The sequence below is a fragment of the Scyliorhinus torazame genome, chromosome 12, assembly GCF_047496885.1.
Source record: "Scyliorhinus torazame isolate Kashiwa2021f chromosome 12, sScyTor2.1, whole genome shotgun sequence".
NCBI lineage: Eukaryota > Metazoa > Chordata > Chondrichthyes > Carcharhiniformes > Scyliorhinidae > Scyliorhinus > Scyliorhinus torazame.
This window is the reverse complement of record NC_092718.1, coordinates 62,706,018-62,722,132: the sequence shown is the minus strand read 5'-3', so window position 1 is coordinate 62,722,132 and position 16,115 is coordinate 62,706,018. Positions and strand designations below refer to the sequence as shown.

The 16,115-nt window shown below is 41.1% G+C and overlaps 1 protein-coding gene across 8 annotated transcripts in view; it reads left to right on the top strand.

The window, feature by feature from the left end:
- Nucleotides 1–16,115, top strand: part of arnt2 (aryl-hydrocarbon receptor nuclear translocator 2) — a 503,807-nt gene that overhangs the window by 64,225 nt on the left and 423,467 nt on the right. For 3 of the 8 annotated variants that reach the window (XM_072468764.1, XM_072468770.1, XM_072468771.1), the window contains exons 2-5: nt 678–725; nt 3,422–3,463; nt 5,139–5,156; nt 6,160–6,373. In XM_072468764.1, the coding sequence (XP_072324865.1) occupies nt 678–725; nt 3,422–3,463; nt 5,139–5,156; nt 6,160–6,373 (322 nt within the window). The remainder of the gene's footprint in view (nt 1–677; nt 726–3,421; nt 3,464–5,138; nt 5,157–6,159; nt 6,374–16,115) is intronic. The other 5 variants (XM_072468766.1, XM_072468769.1, XM_072468767.1 and 2 more) reach the window with 3 other exon arrangements.

Genomic DNA, 16,115 nt, shown 5'->3' with positions numbered 1-16,115 from the left:
TATTGAGTATTGTCGTGGGGGTGGTGGTGGGGGGGGGGGGGGGGGGGGGTGGTTGCGGCGACTCTATCGGTTAATGGTGGCCATGGGCAATTCCGGACTCCTTTTTCTTTTTCGCTTTTTTTTTCTCCCACCGTGGGAGGGTTTGTTTTATTTGAGGCATATATTGACAGTTGGGTGGGGTGGTGGGAGGATGGGATCGTTGTTGATGTTAAGGGTATTGACTTTGTATTTGTTATCATTTGTTGCCTGTTGGTGGGGTGTAAATTTTGAAGGAAAATGTGAAAATGGAGAATAAAAACATTTTTTAAAAACTGTCATGCTCACAAAAGTGTGTTTTTCAAATTGAGAGCATTTATTGATTGATTTGATTGATTGATTGATTTATTGAGACATATAATGATGTACAGTGAAAAGGATTTTTCTGGGGCCAAAGGGACGTACGCAGTACGTACACAATAGACAAAAAGAGTAATCAACAAAGTACATCGACAAATAAGTAATTGTTCTCAAGTCTCAAGGCATTTAGCCTTGGCATGACTGAAATTGTGTGGTGCAAAATGGTATAAAAAGGCATTTCTATTCATCTAGCCAATACCTGGTAATTATGTTACAAGTCTTTGTTCAATTTTCTATTTCGATAGATTGAAAGTTTTGATTGCAATATATTTTTTCTTTAGACTGGAATTTGATGATGAAGATGGAGAAGGGCCTAGCAAATTTTCAAGGTAAGTGGATTGGAGTAAATGGATCGGGAATATTGAAGAGTTTGCCATGGAATGCCTAATCTGGAATTGCCCTGTACATTGTGGGCAGGTTTACTGGTATTTCACCTGAAATGACAAGCTCTGTTTAATATAAAATAGCCTTTTTACCGTGGTCACTAAATGGTCTGCATGTAGTGATAGTTAATAAACAATGAGTAGACAAACAATTGACAGCATTTGGGTGGTAGAAAAAGCATTTCTTTTGAATTGGTGAACAGCAGCAAATTGCATTTATAGAGCACTTTTAACATAGTAAAAGGACCCAAGGTTCAGGAGTGACATCAAACAGAATTTGATACTGAGACACTTGAGGAAAATATGAGGCCAACTGGTCAAGAAGATGGGTTTCAAGGAGTGTCTTAAAAATCGGAGAGAGAAGTAGAGATGATTAGGGAGGTATCTGAAAGCATGTCTGCCAATGGAGGAGTGATGAAAACCGATCATGCACAAAATTGGAAGAGTGTGGAAGCAGAGAAAGTTTTAGGTCTGGAGGATTACAGAGGGGGCGAGGCCATGAGGGGTTTGGTAAACAGACATGTGGTTTTTAAAATACTGGGAGCCAGTGAGGGTCAGTGAGCATTGGGATAATGGGTGAACGTGACTTGAGAAGATGGGCTAGGAAAACATTAGACTAGCCGAGTTTAGGGATACAAAGGCATGGCTAAGAGTGTCAGTGGCAGATGAGTAGAGGAAGAGGCAGAGATGGGCGATGTTTTTAAGTGGAAACAAGTGATGTTGGTGATTTGAGGGGATATGGGGCTGGGATATGGGGCTGGAAGTCTAACTCCGAGGCCAAATAGAACACCAGTGTTCCAAACGTCTAGATAGTGGCCAAGTGTTGGTGGCTCGGGAGTGAGGTGAACGAACATATAGAACATTACAGCGCAGTACAGGCCCTTCGGCCCTCAATGTTGCGCTGACCTGTGAAACCAATTTAAAGCCCATCTACACTATCCCCTTATCATCCATATGTTTATCCAATTACCATTTAAATGCCCTTAATGTTGGTGAGTCCACTACTGTTGCAGGCAGGGCATTCCACGCCCTTACTACTCTCTGAGTAAAGAACCTACCTCTGACATCTGTCCTATATCTATCTCCCCTCAATTTAAAGCTATGTCCCCTCGTGCTAGCCATCACCATCCGAGGAAAAAGGCTCTCACTGTCCACCCTATCTAATCCTCTGATCATCTTGTATGCTTCAATTAAGTTACCTCTTAACTTTCTCTCTAATGAAAACAGCGGTAAGTCTCTCAGCCTTTCCTCATAAGATCTTCCCTCCATACCAGGCAACATCCTGGTAAATCTCCTCTGCACCCTTTCCAATGCTTCTACATCCTTCTTCTGTCCTCCCAATATTTAATTGCAGTAAATTTCAGCTCATTCAATACTGCGTGTCAGGAAAGCAGTGTGACCGAGGTAGTGGAGTGTGGGTGCAGTTGAAATACGCATAGAACTGATGTGTTTTGAGACGTCATCTCTGAAAAGCAACATATAGATGAGGAAACAGGAGGGGACTAAGGATAGTACCTTGGAAGCTCCGGAGGTAATGGTGTAGAAGCAGGCTAAGGTTATGTTTCTTCATAGCCACGGAATCACCTGCAATAGTTTCCTTTCCAACTCCCACAATGTTACCTCCGGTGCCCTTTATTTCTCAGTTATATACTTTCCTCAGCAACATTATCTGAAAGTGTATGAAATCCATCCCTTGACGTGCCAATTGTCTGAGGCTGTGCCAGACTGTTTGCAACTGGGTGTCATATTTGTCCCCGTGATGAGCTTCCATCATCAAGACTGTCTATTTCCATTTGCTATGTTGCCTGGCTACATACCTGTCTTAGTTCATCTGCTGAAACCCTTATCCATGCATTTGTTCCTCAAGACTTGACTATTCCAATGAAATACTGGCCAGCCTTCTACATTCTATTGTCTAAGTTTGAGGTTACCAAAACTCTGCTGCCCATATCCTTACTTCCACCAAGTCTATCACTCCTGTGCTCACTGACCTACATTGGCTCCCAGTTAAGCAAAGCCCCAACTTGAATATTCTCATCCTTGTTTCCAATTTGTTCTGTGGATTCACTCATCCCTCACTCTGTAATCTCCTCCAGCTCCACAAATCCCAGAGATAGATGAACTTATCCTTAAGTGGAACAATGCTATATTTTTATTCAAATTTAAAAGTGTTAACTGTTCCACATATCCAGGGTATTTTTAAAAAAAGCATATTTTTGAATCTGGGAAATTGTTGTGAGGTGTAATGCTCTGATGGCTTCTCCACAATATCATGGACTGGTTTCTGGATAGGCAAGAATTTTCTCCCAGCTCTTTGCATACCTTGCTTAATATTGACCATAAGGAGGTGCATCAGGTCAACGGACACAGAAGCACCCCCTGATTATATCTTTAAGATTTTTGCATGCATTTGTTAAGCACATTACTTTTATTGTTCTATGGTCATTGTAACCAAAGTGCATGTGTAAAATGTTTGTACAACCCTCCGTGACATTGTTCAGATGGTGGTTTCTAATTCTAAGTACTATATCATTGAGATTATAGTTTTGTACTGACATGCAATGATTGTTATTTTTGTTAATACACAATGTACATAGATTTGTTTTTAATTCCTGTTGAGTTCACTGCCTTTTTTTTTGTAGGTATGCAGATCAGATCGTTGATGATAAAGAAAAAGGTACAAGGTAGGAGTAACCCTACTGGGTTTAGCAATGAGCCAGGGCAAGTCGTTTCATCCTCTTCCCACAAAGCCAATCTACTCTTTGTAGCATAGAGAGTTGATTTTGCTTCCAGGTTAGTTGATGATAACATTGCTGATGATGAGAAAAGCTGGGCAGGTAGGAAAAATACAAAAGGCAACCAAAACAATTTAAATATCTGTTCTTAAATCTTGTTCAAGTCAGCAAATTTTATAGATGAGAAACATACAGCCATTATTTTCGTAAGGAAAACTTCTGTCTATTGCAAGTGCAGTAACCACCATAGAATATTGTGAAAGCTCCAATCATATGATGTTGCTTGTTGTCAATAACTATTGCAAGATATAAATGTGATTATATACATTGAATTACCTAATAGAACCTGATTAAGTTTCCATTAAAGGAGTAAAGATAAACAATACCATCAGTGTTTCCGTGAGCATATAATGAGAGTAATCTTGATTCCCAAGTTGATTTCTTGGTTGAGTTCAATGTTGAATCAGATCTTTTGGAATATCACATAATGCTATTTTTCACAATGTATAAAGGTATTTATCGTTGTAATATTACTTGTTGCATAGCATACAAGCTTTGGTGGATTGCGTTTGGTTATCTGTCAAAGGGATTTTATGAATTCATTAGAATAACTTCCTGATCTCTGGTGACTATCTTGAACTGAATAACCTCAAATATTTTGGTATTTTTACTGTAGATTCGAACAGCCACATTTGATTCATCAGCTTGACTCAGTCACTAGCACGGGTGCCTCTGGTTCTAAAAGCTGAGAGTTCAAGACTCAGTTGCAGGCAATGAATACATAGTCTGGGCTGCCTTTTTCGTTAGAGTGCTGATGGAATTCTGCATTGTCAGAAGCCTTTTGAATCTTGTGTTAAACTGAGGTTTTGTCTGCCTTTCCCTGTGGTGGCACCATTTGGAAAAGGACCAGAGAGTTTTTCTGATATGCAAAAACCCTCCCTTAAACAGTTCCATCAAAACTGGTTAATTTTTCATTTATTTTGTTCCTTTTTAAAAAAAATATAGATTTTGCTCTGTATAGTGTTTTTTGCCTACACAACAGTCATACATTCATAGCCATTCATTATATGGGTAGCTGTTTGAGAGTTGTGATGTGACGCTATATAAATGCGGGCTTTGTTTATCTGCTTACCATGAACTGCTCTCCAAGCAAAAGTTTGCCTTTTATAACTTCTCCATTTGGTTTAATTCTTGAGGTGGTTTACAATACTGTTCTAAAAATGAAATAGATTAATCATGTGCACAGAAGATGCAGTGTATGATCTGATGGGATACAAAGTGTAACTGAGTTATAGGCTCTGTTACCGTCAATGACAGCCATCACAGTCCAGTACTCATTCGATTTACCTGAACACAATTTTGTTTGTCACACAGAGTAATGTTCTGATATAAAAATCAAGATATTTATTTTTAAAAGTTCTGAGAATTTGTTTTGGTGGAAAGCCAATATAATGTAAAAGTAAACTAGTTCAGTCATTTATTGAAATAAATGGAAGAGTATGTAGTGTGTGAGGAGAAAGTGCATTTGCCAGTATTTTTGTAAAATTGTAAAGTTGCTTGTGCAAAATTATGAAAGTCAATAATTGTTTTTAAATTATGTTGTTTACATGCTTCATTTATATAGGGAATTAGGCATTCTGAAGTAAGTACTATACAAATAAGAAATATGCAAATACTTTTATTTAGAATAAGTTGATGACTTAAATTTCAGTTACACAATTTTGTGAAGTGCTTTTCATGTTTAAATAGAAATCAGCTTGATGTCTGTTACAAATTGTAGAGCTGCCATAGACATTCTCACAAGCTCATTGGCACAAGTCACTTCCATAAATGGATCTCATGCTGTTTATGTTCTGGAGTTAACTTGCACTACCAAATACCCCTCTCTGTAATTGTTTCATCCTCCTGGTTTACACTAGTCATACAAACTGGGCAGCATGTGCTTGCATTTATTTAACCTTTCAGTAAGTGGAACTGATGAACTCTCTGGTAAGACAAAATAGATGGTAAATCAAGAAGCTGGTTTATCCTGCAGATGATGAGTGACTGAGTAAATGTAGAAATTCTAGACGTTCTTATTTACCAACACAAAACAGCAAAACCAAATACTGTAGCATCTGGAATAGCAAATTAAATATTCACTTTTTGTTTTATTTCCCTGGGGGTGCGCTTCTAGCTGGGAAAACTAAATTCCTAGGTCAAGCGAAGAACTTTCTATCATCGTTCAGTAGCCCTAACTGACCCTGAATGTGTATTTTTTTTCTACTATTGCTCTTAATGTAGCAGATGACCTTGACAACTACCTTGCTGAGCTCAAACGAATCGAGTCATCTCAACTAGGATAGGAGTGAATGATGACTGAAATGTCAGAACTTACTTTCATTACCTGGAGCATGCTGGTTGAGACATTTTGTCTGGGTTCTATATAGTCAAGCCCCACTGTCCTCTTAATTTAACCTTTTGAGAAGTTTCTTTAATTCCAGCATTATTAACATTATAATGCTGTGGCTCTTTCATGTCAGTGTAGTTGCAAACAAGGCAGTGTCACAGGAAATAATTTACTGCCAGGCTGGATTGTTTTCCATTTTCTAATTTTCCTTAATAGTTTATCAATATTCTAACTGATACAATGTTATAATCTGCAGAGAGAATCACAGTGAAATTGAGAGACGACGTCGAAATAAGATGACTGCCTACATCACAGAGTTGTCTGACATGGTGCCAACGTGCAGTGCTTTAGCACGTAAACCTGATAAACTGACCATTCTACGCATGGCTGTCTCACATATGAAGTCTTTAAGGGGAACAGGCAACACTTCCACTGATGGTGCTTATAAGCCTTCATTCCTAACAGAAAAGGTTAGTGTTTGAATTAAAAGTCTAATAAAAGTTAAGGTGGTGAATCCTGAAATTGTTTAGAAAACAGTCAGCATTTACATTTCTCACATTTAAATCTTGTGGTATGCACTTGTTTAGCTATGTACAATGTAGACTGAAAGCAGTATGTTTTTCAAGCTGAAATTAAATTTACTACTCATTTATCTAACGAAAACAGTTGACAACAAAGAAAGTCCCCAATTCTATTCCTGGTCAGTAATGAGTTGCTAGTCTTATCCAGGGCCCCAAAGAGTGAGGAATGGGTGTGCGAATTTTGAACAACTGTATAAAATACTGCAGAAAGGTTGGCACGAGCAAGCAGAGATGTCTCAATCTTACCTATAAAGTGTGACATTGGCCAAAACTGCCATAGTCCTGTGAAAACAGCAGAAACTGGGATGAAAGGGATTTGAACAATGTCTTTGGAAGAGTTGGGTGTGTAGCTGGGAGGCAATGGCACATTCAGTCGGGTCCTCCATACACTAGAGTGGACTGACAAAGGGTCACTATACCAGGAAAACAATTGCATAAAAAAGCAGGTTTGTATTTTCTTGTTACGAAGTTTGACTTGATGTCATGATCCTGGGTCCAGTGTGACCAGTCTCAAACACTAAGGGCCTTTGTTGCTCTTATGTGTTTTCCCATAGATACTTATTTGTATTCCATCTCGAAAATTTATTTTAGTTTCAAAATATTTGATATTATTTGACATCACCTCAAACTAGATGTGTAAGAAAAAAAACACCTGTTATTTGTCTCTTGGAAAGATATTTAGAAGGATAATCCTTGCACGCTGTAAAATTATGAGTACAGATAAACATTCTTGAGCACATATTTCCAATCAAAACTCTGCTGCCACTCTTGAATAGAGGCTGACCAAGAAACAGGTCAACACATTGATTGATGTGCCACTGAGCTCATTTAGATGGCTTAACAACCCTTGAGGGAACTCTGATGTCAGAAAAGGGACATGACTTCTGTGACCAACTAGACAACAAAGAAACACCTATTCTTTGTGAAACGGATGGAAATCGAGCAATTATCATTTCTATTGTGCATCTGCCCCGTTGATATGACACCTCACACAAGGGTCCAAGTGATTTGAGTGGATAATTTTTCATTTTATTGGTCATGTCATCGTGGAATTACCTTTAGGATAGCTAACATATGTTAAAGTCATTCCTCAGAAGTTTGCACGTGGCTCGCGAAAAGTTAGTGCAAGGTTTAAAGGCAGCTGCAATGAGATTCTATAGTATCTTCAAATACTGAATAAGAGCTGTGATTAAATATGTAGCCTTTTGCAACCTTCCAAAGAGAATTGGATGCTTAGAAATGGTTTGGCTTATTGTTTAATTAAACAAAAATTAAAATATTGTCAAGTGCATCAATGCTTAGTCACTAAACACAGAGAAAAGCACGGTTAAAACACATACAAAATAATAAGCTTGGGAACGAGACAACAACGAAGGAAGGAAGCCACTGAATGACGCAAGTGTCCCCGCTGGTGAAGACCCCTGAGGTTGGCAGAACAGCCCATTGTCACAGCAGTCAATCACCTATGAAAGACAAGGTTAGGGGACAACTATGATACGGCCCACACATCATATTTGTTGAATAAAATTAACTTTGATAAATCATATTGTAATCTTGGACCTTGTACTGAAAATCTAGCTAAATACAACATATTGTGATGCACTTAATTAGTCTTGAACCTATGATTTAGATTCTATTGATTGATATTAAATATCAATGCCTTTACTTAACTTTGTGGTGCTCCAAATCGTGATAAAAATTTCTAAAATAAAATGGTGATAATTAATACATCTGTGTCCTATTTGATCTTTGGTCACTTTGAACAAACCATTAATTCACCCTTCACTCACAGCCATAATGTGGGGCCAAATCTTCTGTTGTCCAGATCGTCAGAGACCAGATGCATGGCAGCACCCTGTAGAAGTCCTGATTGCCTGGGAAGTTTAAACTTGTAATGAGAAATTCCTCAGGACCCTCCACAAATTTCTCCAACTGAGGTAGAGTTGGAGGCTTGGGAGAGATACATGGGACTTGAAAGAGTCACCCAGGAAGTGTTAGACAGATTTAAAACCTGGTCTAACACCTGGGCAACTCCACAATCACCCCCCCCCCCTCCCTCCCCACGCCCCGACCACTCAACTACCCGACTACCCCCAGACTTCATCTGACCAATCCCAACCACCTTCCAACTACCTTCCACCTCCCTGACTCTCTGACCACCCAGCTACCCTTGAACTGATTAACCACTCACCCATTCACCAACATTCATGAAAGATTGGACCGTTAAACTTATCATACCAGCTAGTGTCATCAAAAGGAGACGTGTCCTGTCTACATCCAACTTCGCTCTGACGGAGTTCCTTGGATGATGCAGTGCATTTCTTTGACACCTGCGTGAAGAGATGTGCAACAGCACTGGGCCAGGAGAATTATCAAGGCAGCTGCTCAGACGATTCACGCCATGGTCTTGCTGGATTTAATTTGACGAGTCCAGTTAAGTCTCTGGTCGATGATAATTTGGAGGATGTTGATGGTGGGGGATTCAATGATGATGATGTTATTGAATGTCAAAGGGAGATGGAGGTAGAGATGGAGATGGAGATTGATAGCAGCTAAAAAATGGAAGAAGCTCCCCTCTGATTTGGTGCCAAAAGTATAGGGGTCATTTCACATCAAGTGTCTGTGCAGGGAGCGTGACCTGCTCACTGCTGCCACTTCTGGCTGGAAGACATCATACAGCCTCATTTTCTCATTTCAAAGGCAGCAGCCACCATTCTCAATACAAATGCCAGTCACGGACGTAGCGTGCTTCTCCCGCGATCGGGACCACCACGGGAACGCTCCATGATCCTCCCGACGCTAACCTGCACGTCGTGACCTGCACTTTGAAAAATCCTGGTTTCATTAGTGCCTTGTATAGTTTTAGTAAGACATCCCTATTTTTATACTCCATTCCCTTTGAAATAAAGGCCAACATTGCATTTGCCTTCCCTGTTATCCGCTGAATCTTCATGCTAGCTTTTTGTGATTTACGCATGAAGACCCCTAAACCGTGCACCTTTTTGCAGTCTTTTTCCATTTAAATAATATTCAGCTCCTTTATATTTCCTTCTAAAGTGCATAACTTCAGATTTTCCTAAATTATTTTCCATTTGCCATATTTTAACCCACTCACTTCACCTGTCTATAATCTTTCTGTAAGGTAAGGTAAAGTTGGCATAGTCCCAGATGACCAAAGCCTGCTTTATCCTTTGAGAAGGAGAGTTGACTGGTGGTGATCATAGAATATATAGAATATAATTTACATAGAACATAGAACATTACAGCGCGGTACAGGCCCTTCGGCCCTCGATGTTGCGCCGACCTGTGAAACCACTCTAAAGCCCACCTTCACTATTCCCTTATCGTCCATATGTCTATCCAATGACCATTTGAATGCCCTTAGTGTTGGCGAGTCCACTACTGTTGCAGGCAGGGCATTCCACGCCCTTACTACTCTCTGAGTAAAGAACCTACCTCTGACATCTGTTCTATATCTATCTCCCCTCAATTTAAAGCTATGTCCCCTCGTGCAAGACATCACCATCCGAGGAAAAAGGCTCTCACTGTCCACCCTATCCAATCCTCTGATCATCTTGTATGCCTCAAGTAAGTCACCTCTTAATCTTCTCTCGAATGAAAACAGCCTCAAGTCCCTCAGCCTTTCCTCATAAAACCTTCCCTCCATGCCAGGCAACATTCTGGTAAATCTCCTCTGCACCCTTTCCAATGCTTCCACATCCTTCCTATAATGCGGCGACCAGAATTGCACGCAATACACCAAATGCGGCCGCACCAGAGTTTTGTACAGCTGCAACATGACCTCATGGCTCCGAAACTCAATCCCTCTACCAATAAAAGCGAACACACCATACACCTTCTTAACAACCCTCTCAACCTGGGTGCCAGTTTTCAGGGATCTTTGTACATGGACACCGAGATCTCTCTGCTCATCCACACTGCCAAGAATCTTTCCATTAGCCCAGTACTCTGTCTTCTTGTTATTCCTTCCAAAATGAATCACCTCACACTTTTCTGCATTAAACTCCATTTGCCACCTCTCAGCCCAGCGCTGCAGCTTATCTATGTATGATGTATTTCTAAATATTCTGGTATTACATTCTTTATGATGGTCTCTAACATTTTCCCAGTGACGGATGTCAATCTAACTGGCCTGTAGTTACTTGATTTTTATCACCCTTTTTGAATAAGGGTGTTACATTGGCAGTTTTCCAATCCTCTGGGACAGTTACGCCATGTAAGTATTCTTGAAAGATTTCTACCAGTGGGTCCACTATCTCTGCAGCTACTTCCTTTAATATCCTAGGATCCAAACCATAGGCTCCCAGGGAGCCATCCGTCTTCAGCTGCATTAGTTTCCATGATATCTTTTCTCTAGTGATACTTATTGTTTTTATTTCCCTTCCCTCAAATCCTTCTTCCTCACTCTGATACATGTTAGTTGTCATGAACAATTTTCATAAATGTCTGCCATTGCTGATCAACTGTCTTTTCTCCTTCCCCAGTCCACGCCAACCAACTCTGCACTCATTCCTTTGCCACTACCCTTATTTAATTTTAGCATAATTATTTCTGGCTCAAGTTTCTCACTTTCATTTAAGTTTAGAAACATTGTGGGGATTTCCCGCTCACGCTTTTGGGGCTGAGTCCAGCGGCAAGACCGGATCAATGTCGGGATCCCCATTATAATACATCTAAATGTAATTATTAGGCCTTTATGCCTGATAATCTCCCCCCCTTAGATTTTTCATGCATGCTGGCGTGAATCTTGACAAGTCTCCCATGGTGTGCACCTGGCGGGCAGGACCCAATGGAGAAGTTCAGGTGAGTACTTGGCTTCCTGGCACTGCATGGGAGCTGGTTTCCTGAATGTGGGTCATCCCTCTCTATTGTGCTAATAGTATCAATACGAACAGATCACTCCTCCACCTTTCCCCTGCTTCCTGTCCTTTCTTGATGACCTGTATCCTTTAATATCCAGATCCCAATCCATGTCCTTTTGCAACCATGTGTTTGGAAAAGCAATTAAATCGTTCTTATTTATTTGTATGTGCACTCTCAGTTCACCTATTTTGTTTTGAATGCTTTGTTCATTTCGATACAAAGACTTTTATTTTTTAAAAGGATGAAATTATTTATAGTCTCATCTGTTATGGTCTGTTTTTCATTTCCTGTAATAATACCTTTCTCTTTTGCCTTGTTTCTAATCTTTGATTTGCCATATCTTCCCATATTTGATCCCTGTCCCCCAGTTTTTAGTTGAAAACCTTCTCTAATGCCTTAGTTGTGCGGCTCACAAGAACACTGGTCTCAGCATTGTTCAGGTATATGTGACATTGTGTCATGTCTGGCACATTAAGACTTAATGTGATACTTTAATCTACCACCAGATGGAGCTGGGGAGCAGACCTATAAAAGAGAATGCCTCTCGGACCTCTGGGAGAGTGTAATGGAGAGCAGATATTGAACAGAGAGTCCAGAGATAGTTAGAGAGATAGTGTGTTAGAGACAGTAGTTAGTTATAGTGTAAATAGTAATTGTATTATACAGCGTTGCTAGCTTTAGGAATAGTGTTCGAACTGTATTGAGAGTAGTGTAATAAAATTAGCTTTATTAATTCAACGTAGCTTTGTGGTTCTTTGTGCACACTTCAACCTTTATCCATCCTGAGTTTTACAAACACAAAGAACACCACAGTATAGATCTTAACAACAGTGCAGATCCCTCTTTCCCTGATATTGGTGCCAGTGTCCATGAACCGGGCCCCACTTCTCCCACACCAGTCTTGAACCACACCTTCATCTCCCTAATTTTATTTGTCCTATGTCAATTTGTACGTGGCTTAGATAATAATCCAGAGGTTATGATCTTTGAGATTCTGCTTCTTTATTTGGTGCCAAGCTCCTTAGACTGACTATGCAGAACCATCTCAGTGGGCAGCACGGTAGCATTGTGTATAGCACAATTGCTTCACAGCTCCAGGGTCCCAGGTTCGATTCCGGCTTGGGTCACTGTCTGTGCGGAGTCTGCACATCCTCCCCGTGTGTGCGTGGATTTCCTCCGGGTGCTCCGGTTTCCTCCCACAGTCCAAAGATGTGCAGGTTAGGTGGATTGGCTATGCTAAATTGCTCTTAGTGTCCAGAATTGCCCATAGTGTTGGGTGGGGTTGCTGGGTTATGGGGATAGGGTGGAGGTGTGGACCTTGGGTAGGTTGCTCTTTCCAAGAGCCGGTGCAGACTCCGAATGGCCTCTTTCTGCACTGTATGTTCTATGAAACTATGAAATCTCCTTTGTCCTGCATATGTCATTGGTACCTGTATGGGCCAATACGACTAGGTCATCTCCCTCTCAATGCAAGTTCCTCTGCAGCCCCGAGCAGATGTCCTGAACCTTGGCACCATGCAGGCAACGCAGTTACCTGGACCCATGCTTTTTTCTGCAGAGAATGGTGTCAATCCCTCTGACTATACTGTCCCCTCTTACCACTACATTCCTTGCAACTCCCCCCCCCCCCCCCCCCCCCCCCCTCACCCTCTTGAATAGCTTCCTGTACCATGGTGCCATGCATGTTAGCTCTTCCATCCTGCAATCCCCATTCTCATCCAAACAAGCTGGAAATACCTCAAAGCTGTTGGACAATTGCAAGGGCTGAGGTCCTGTACTCCTTCCCGCTGGAACCCTTAATTGCCTCACTTCCATTCACACTTTCCTGTCCCTGACCACTGACCAAATCAGAAGACCAAGGGTTGGATTCTCCGCCGGTGGGATGCTCTGTTTTGCTGGCGGCCTGGGGGTTTCCCGACGTCGTGGGGCTGCCCACAATGGGAAACCCCATTGACTAGCTGGCGTAACGGAGCATCCCGCCGGCGGGCTAAAACAGGAATGTGGCGCGGCGGGGCAGAGAATCCAGCCCTTTATCTTCTGAAATAGGGTGTCCAGCAAACCATCCCACTTCTTAATGAGCCGCACGGTCTGTAGCACGGCGTCCAGCTCAATAACTCGGAGTCGAAGACTATTTTATATCACATTCGTCTCATCCACAAACACTTACTTGCAGATGTGTTTGGCCTGGACCACACCAGTATCCAGAAGCTGCCACACCCTATAATCGCAGCACATCACCTGCAATCTCCAATATGTGTTAATTAATTAATAATTACTAATTAACTTATAAATAATAAAACCTACACCTTCTGATAGGTTTTGACACTGTCAGTTATTTTTACAAAACTGATAAAACAATACAGTACTTACAATACTGATAAAACTTACAGTTTCTAATAACTCCAGTTACTGATTTACCTGCTCCTTCTGCACCAACGTGGAAATCAAATACTGGAGGTTGAAAAGAAATAAAGCAAAAAGCACCTCATCCTTGCCGTTCACTGAACTCCCTACTCAACACCGAACTCCCTACTCAACATCGAACTCCCCACTCAACACCGAACTCCCCACTCAGCACACTTTACTTTTACAGTAAACCTTCCCGAAAGCATCTCTTTTCCCCATTCACCAAATTCCCAAATGCAGTCACTTTGTCTCTGCCTCGCCCAGGCCGAAGTCTCCTTTTGCTGACTGCGCGCCTCTTACACCATTAGCCGTTGCTCACTGTTACTGAGCCAATTCTGTGTCCACACTCCGACTGTCCCTTTTATTCCATGAGCCATAACTTTTCTGAAATGTCTGTGCTGTTGCACTGAATCAAATGCTTTTTGACAGTCCATGTCAAACAGCATCATCAACAGCATCACTCTCACCAACTCTTTCTGTTACCTATTCAAAAACTCCACCAAGTTAGTTAAACACTATTTTCCTCAAATCAACCCACATTTTTCCATGTGATTATTGATTTTATCTCAGATAATTGTTTCCAGAAGTTTCCAACACCGACGTTAAATTGATTGGTCTGTAATTGCTGGGCTTACCCGTATAACCTTCTTCGAACAAGGGTGTAATGTTTCCAATTCTCCAGTCCTGTGGCACTTCCCTGAATCTCGGGAGGACTGAAATATTATGGCTAGTACACCTACAATTTCCATTCTCACTTCCTTCTATATCGTTGGATGCATCTCATTTAGTCCCGGTGTCTTACCAGCTTTAAATACCGATTGTTCATCCAATGCCTCCTCCTTGTCAATCTTAAACCATTTTAGTGACAGTTTCCTCTTCTGTCATCATGGCCTGCATAGAATCTGCTTCCTTGCTAATGGCAGAAAATCTTGAGCTCATTTCTCTTGAGGCACTAGTTTTAAATTTCCTTTCTAACTCCCTAAAATATGCTTTCAGGACCTCAGCCCTCTTCCTACCTACGCGATGATACCAATGTGGACCACAACCTCTGGATGTTCATCCTCCCCTAGAATGTCGTCCTGCAGCCGCTCCATGATAACCATGGATAACGGATTAGCAATAAAGGTAGATTCAGGGTACTCGTACACTACCTGCCTGAATCTCTTAGATTGCCTGGCAGCCACCCATTCGCTCTCTGCCTGCATGCTCTTAACCTGCAGTGTGACCACTTCCCTCAATTTGCTATCCATGTGGTTCTCTGCCTAATGGATGAGAACGATGATGCCAACAGCCGCTTAAATTCCGAAACCTGGAGGTCAAGCTTCTGCACTCCCTTCAGTTGTGTCTATCTGGAACACATGGTACATCCTTCACTCCCCATACCCCGCATGATGCATGTTCCACTCTGCCAACCTGACCTCCCATACCAAAACTTTTAAAACTATTTATTAAAATTAGAACAAATAGAATAATTTACCAGTTTCTCACCAGTCAGCTTCTTCCCCTGTAGCAAAGTAAGAGCGAGTTACTGGAAGCTGAAAAAAGGTAGAAAATGAACAGGTCACCTCCGTCCTTCACTGGACTCACTCATTCACCAAACTCCAACTTAAGCATTCCACTGCAACCCACATACTCCAAAGTAGACAAATACTCTAGCTCCTGCAGTCTAACCACATTATTATAATCTTTATGCCCAAAACCATCTCAGTAAATCATTTCTGAACTCACTCCAAGTCTTTCCGCTCCTTGTGTGTGGTGCACAGAATTGGACACAATACCCCTGCTGAGGCTGAACTAACAATTTAGTGTTTCTTTAGATAAAAGGTCTTTGATTTGAAAAGTTAAGTGTATTTCTCTCTCTCCAGATGCTGCTAGATTTACTGAGTATTTCCAGCATTTTCTGTTTTTATTTCAGATTTCCAGCATTTGTAGAATTTTTATTTTATTTGTCTGAATATGCTGATCCTGGAGAATTTATTTCAGGAAATTGAAAGAATGAACTTGCAAGATGCGTTTCGTAACCAATGAATTACTTTTGAAGGATGGTCATTGTTGTGAATGCAAGTGCTTCACTGATTTTATTCATAGTAATTGAGTTGAGTGACAATCTTTATTCTGGTGCTTTCTCTGGGTTTCTGAGTTTGAGCAGTTGGAGTCGCTGCAGAATATGCGGGGGGCTGAGAATTTCCTGGAATGCATGTTCCGAGAAGTGGTCACCAAGGTTTTTTTAATTCTTCCATAAAGTGGGTGTCGCTGTCATAGCCAGCATTTGTTCCCCATTCCTAATTGCTATTGAGCAAGTGCTGATAAGTTGAAAATCTGGTCCAGTTAGATTGAAAGC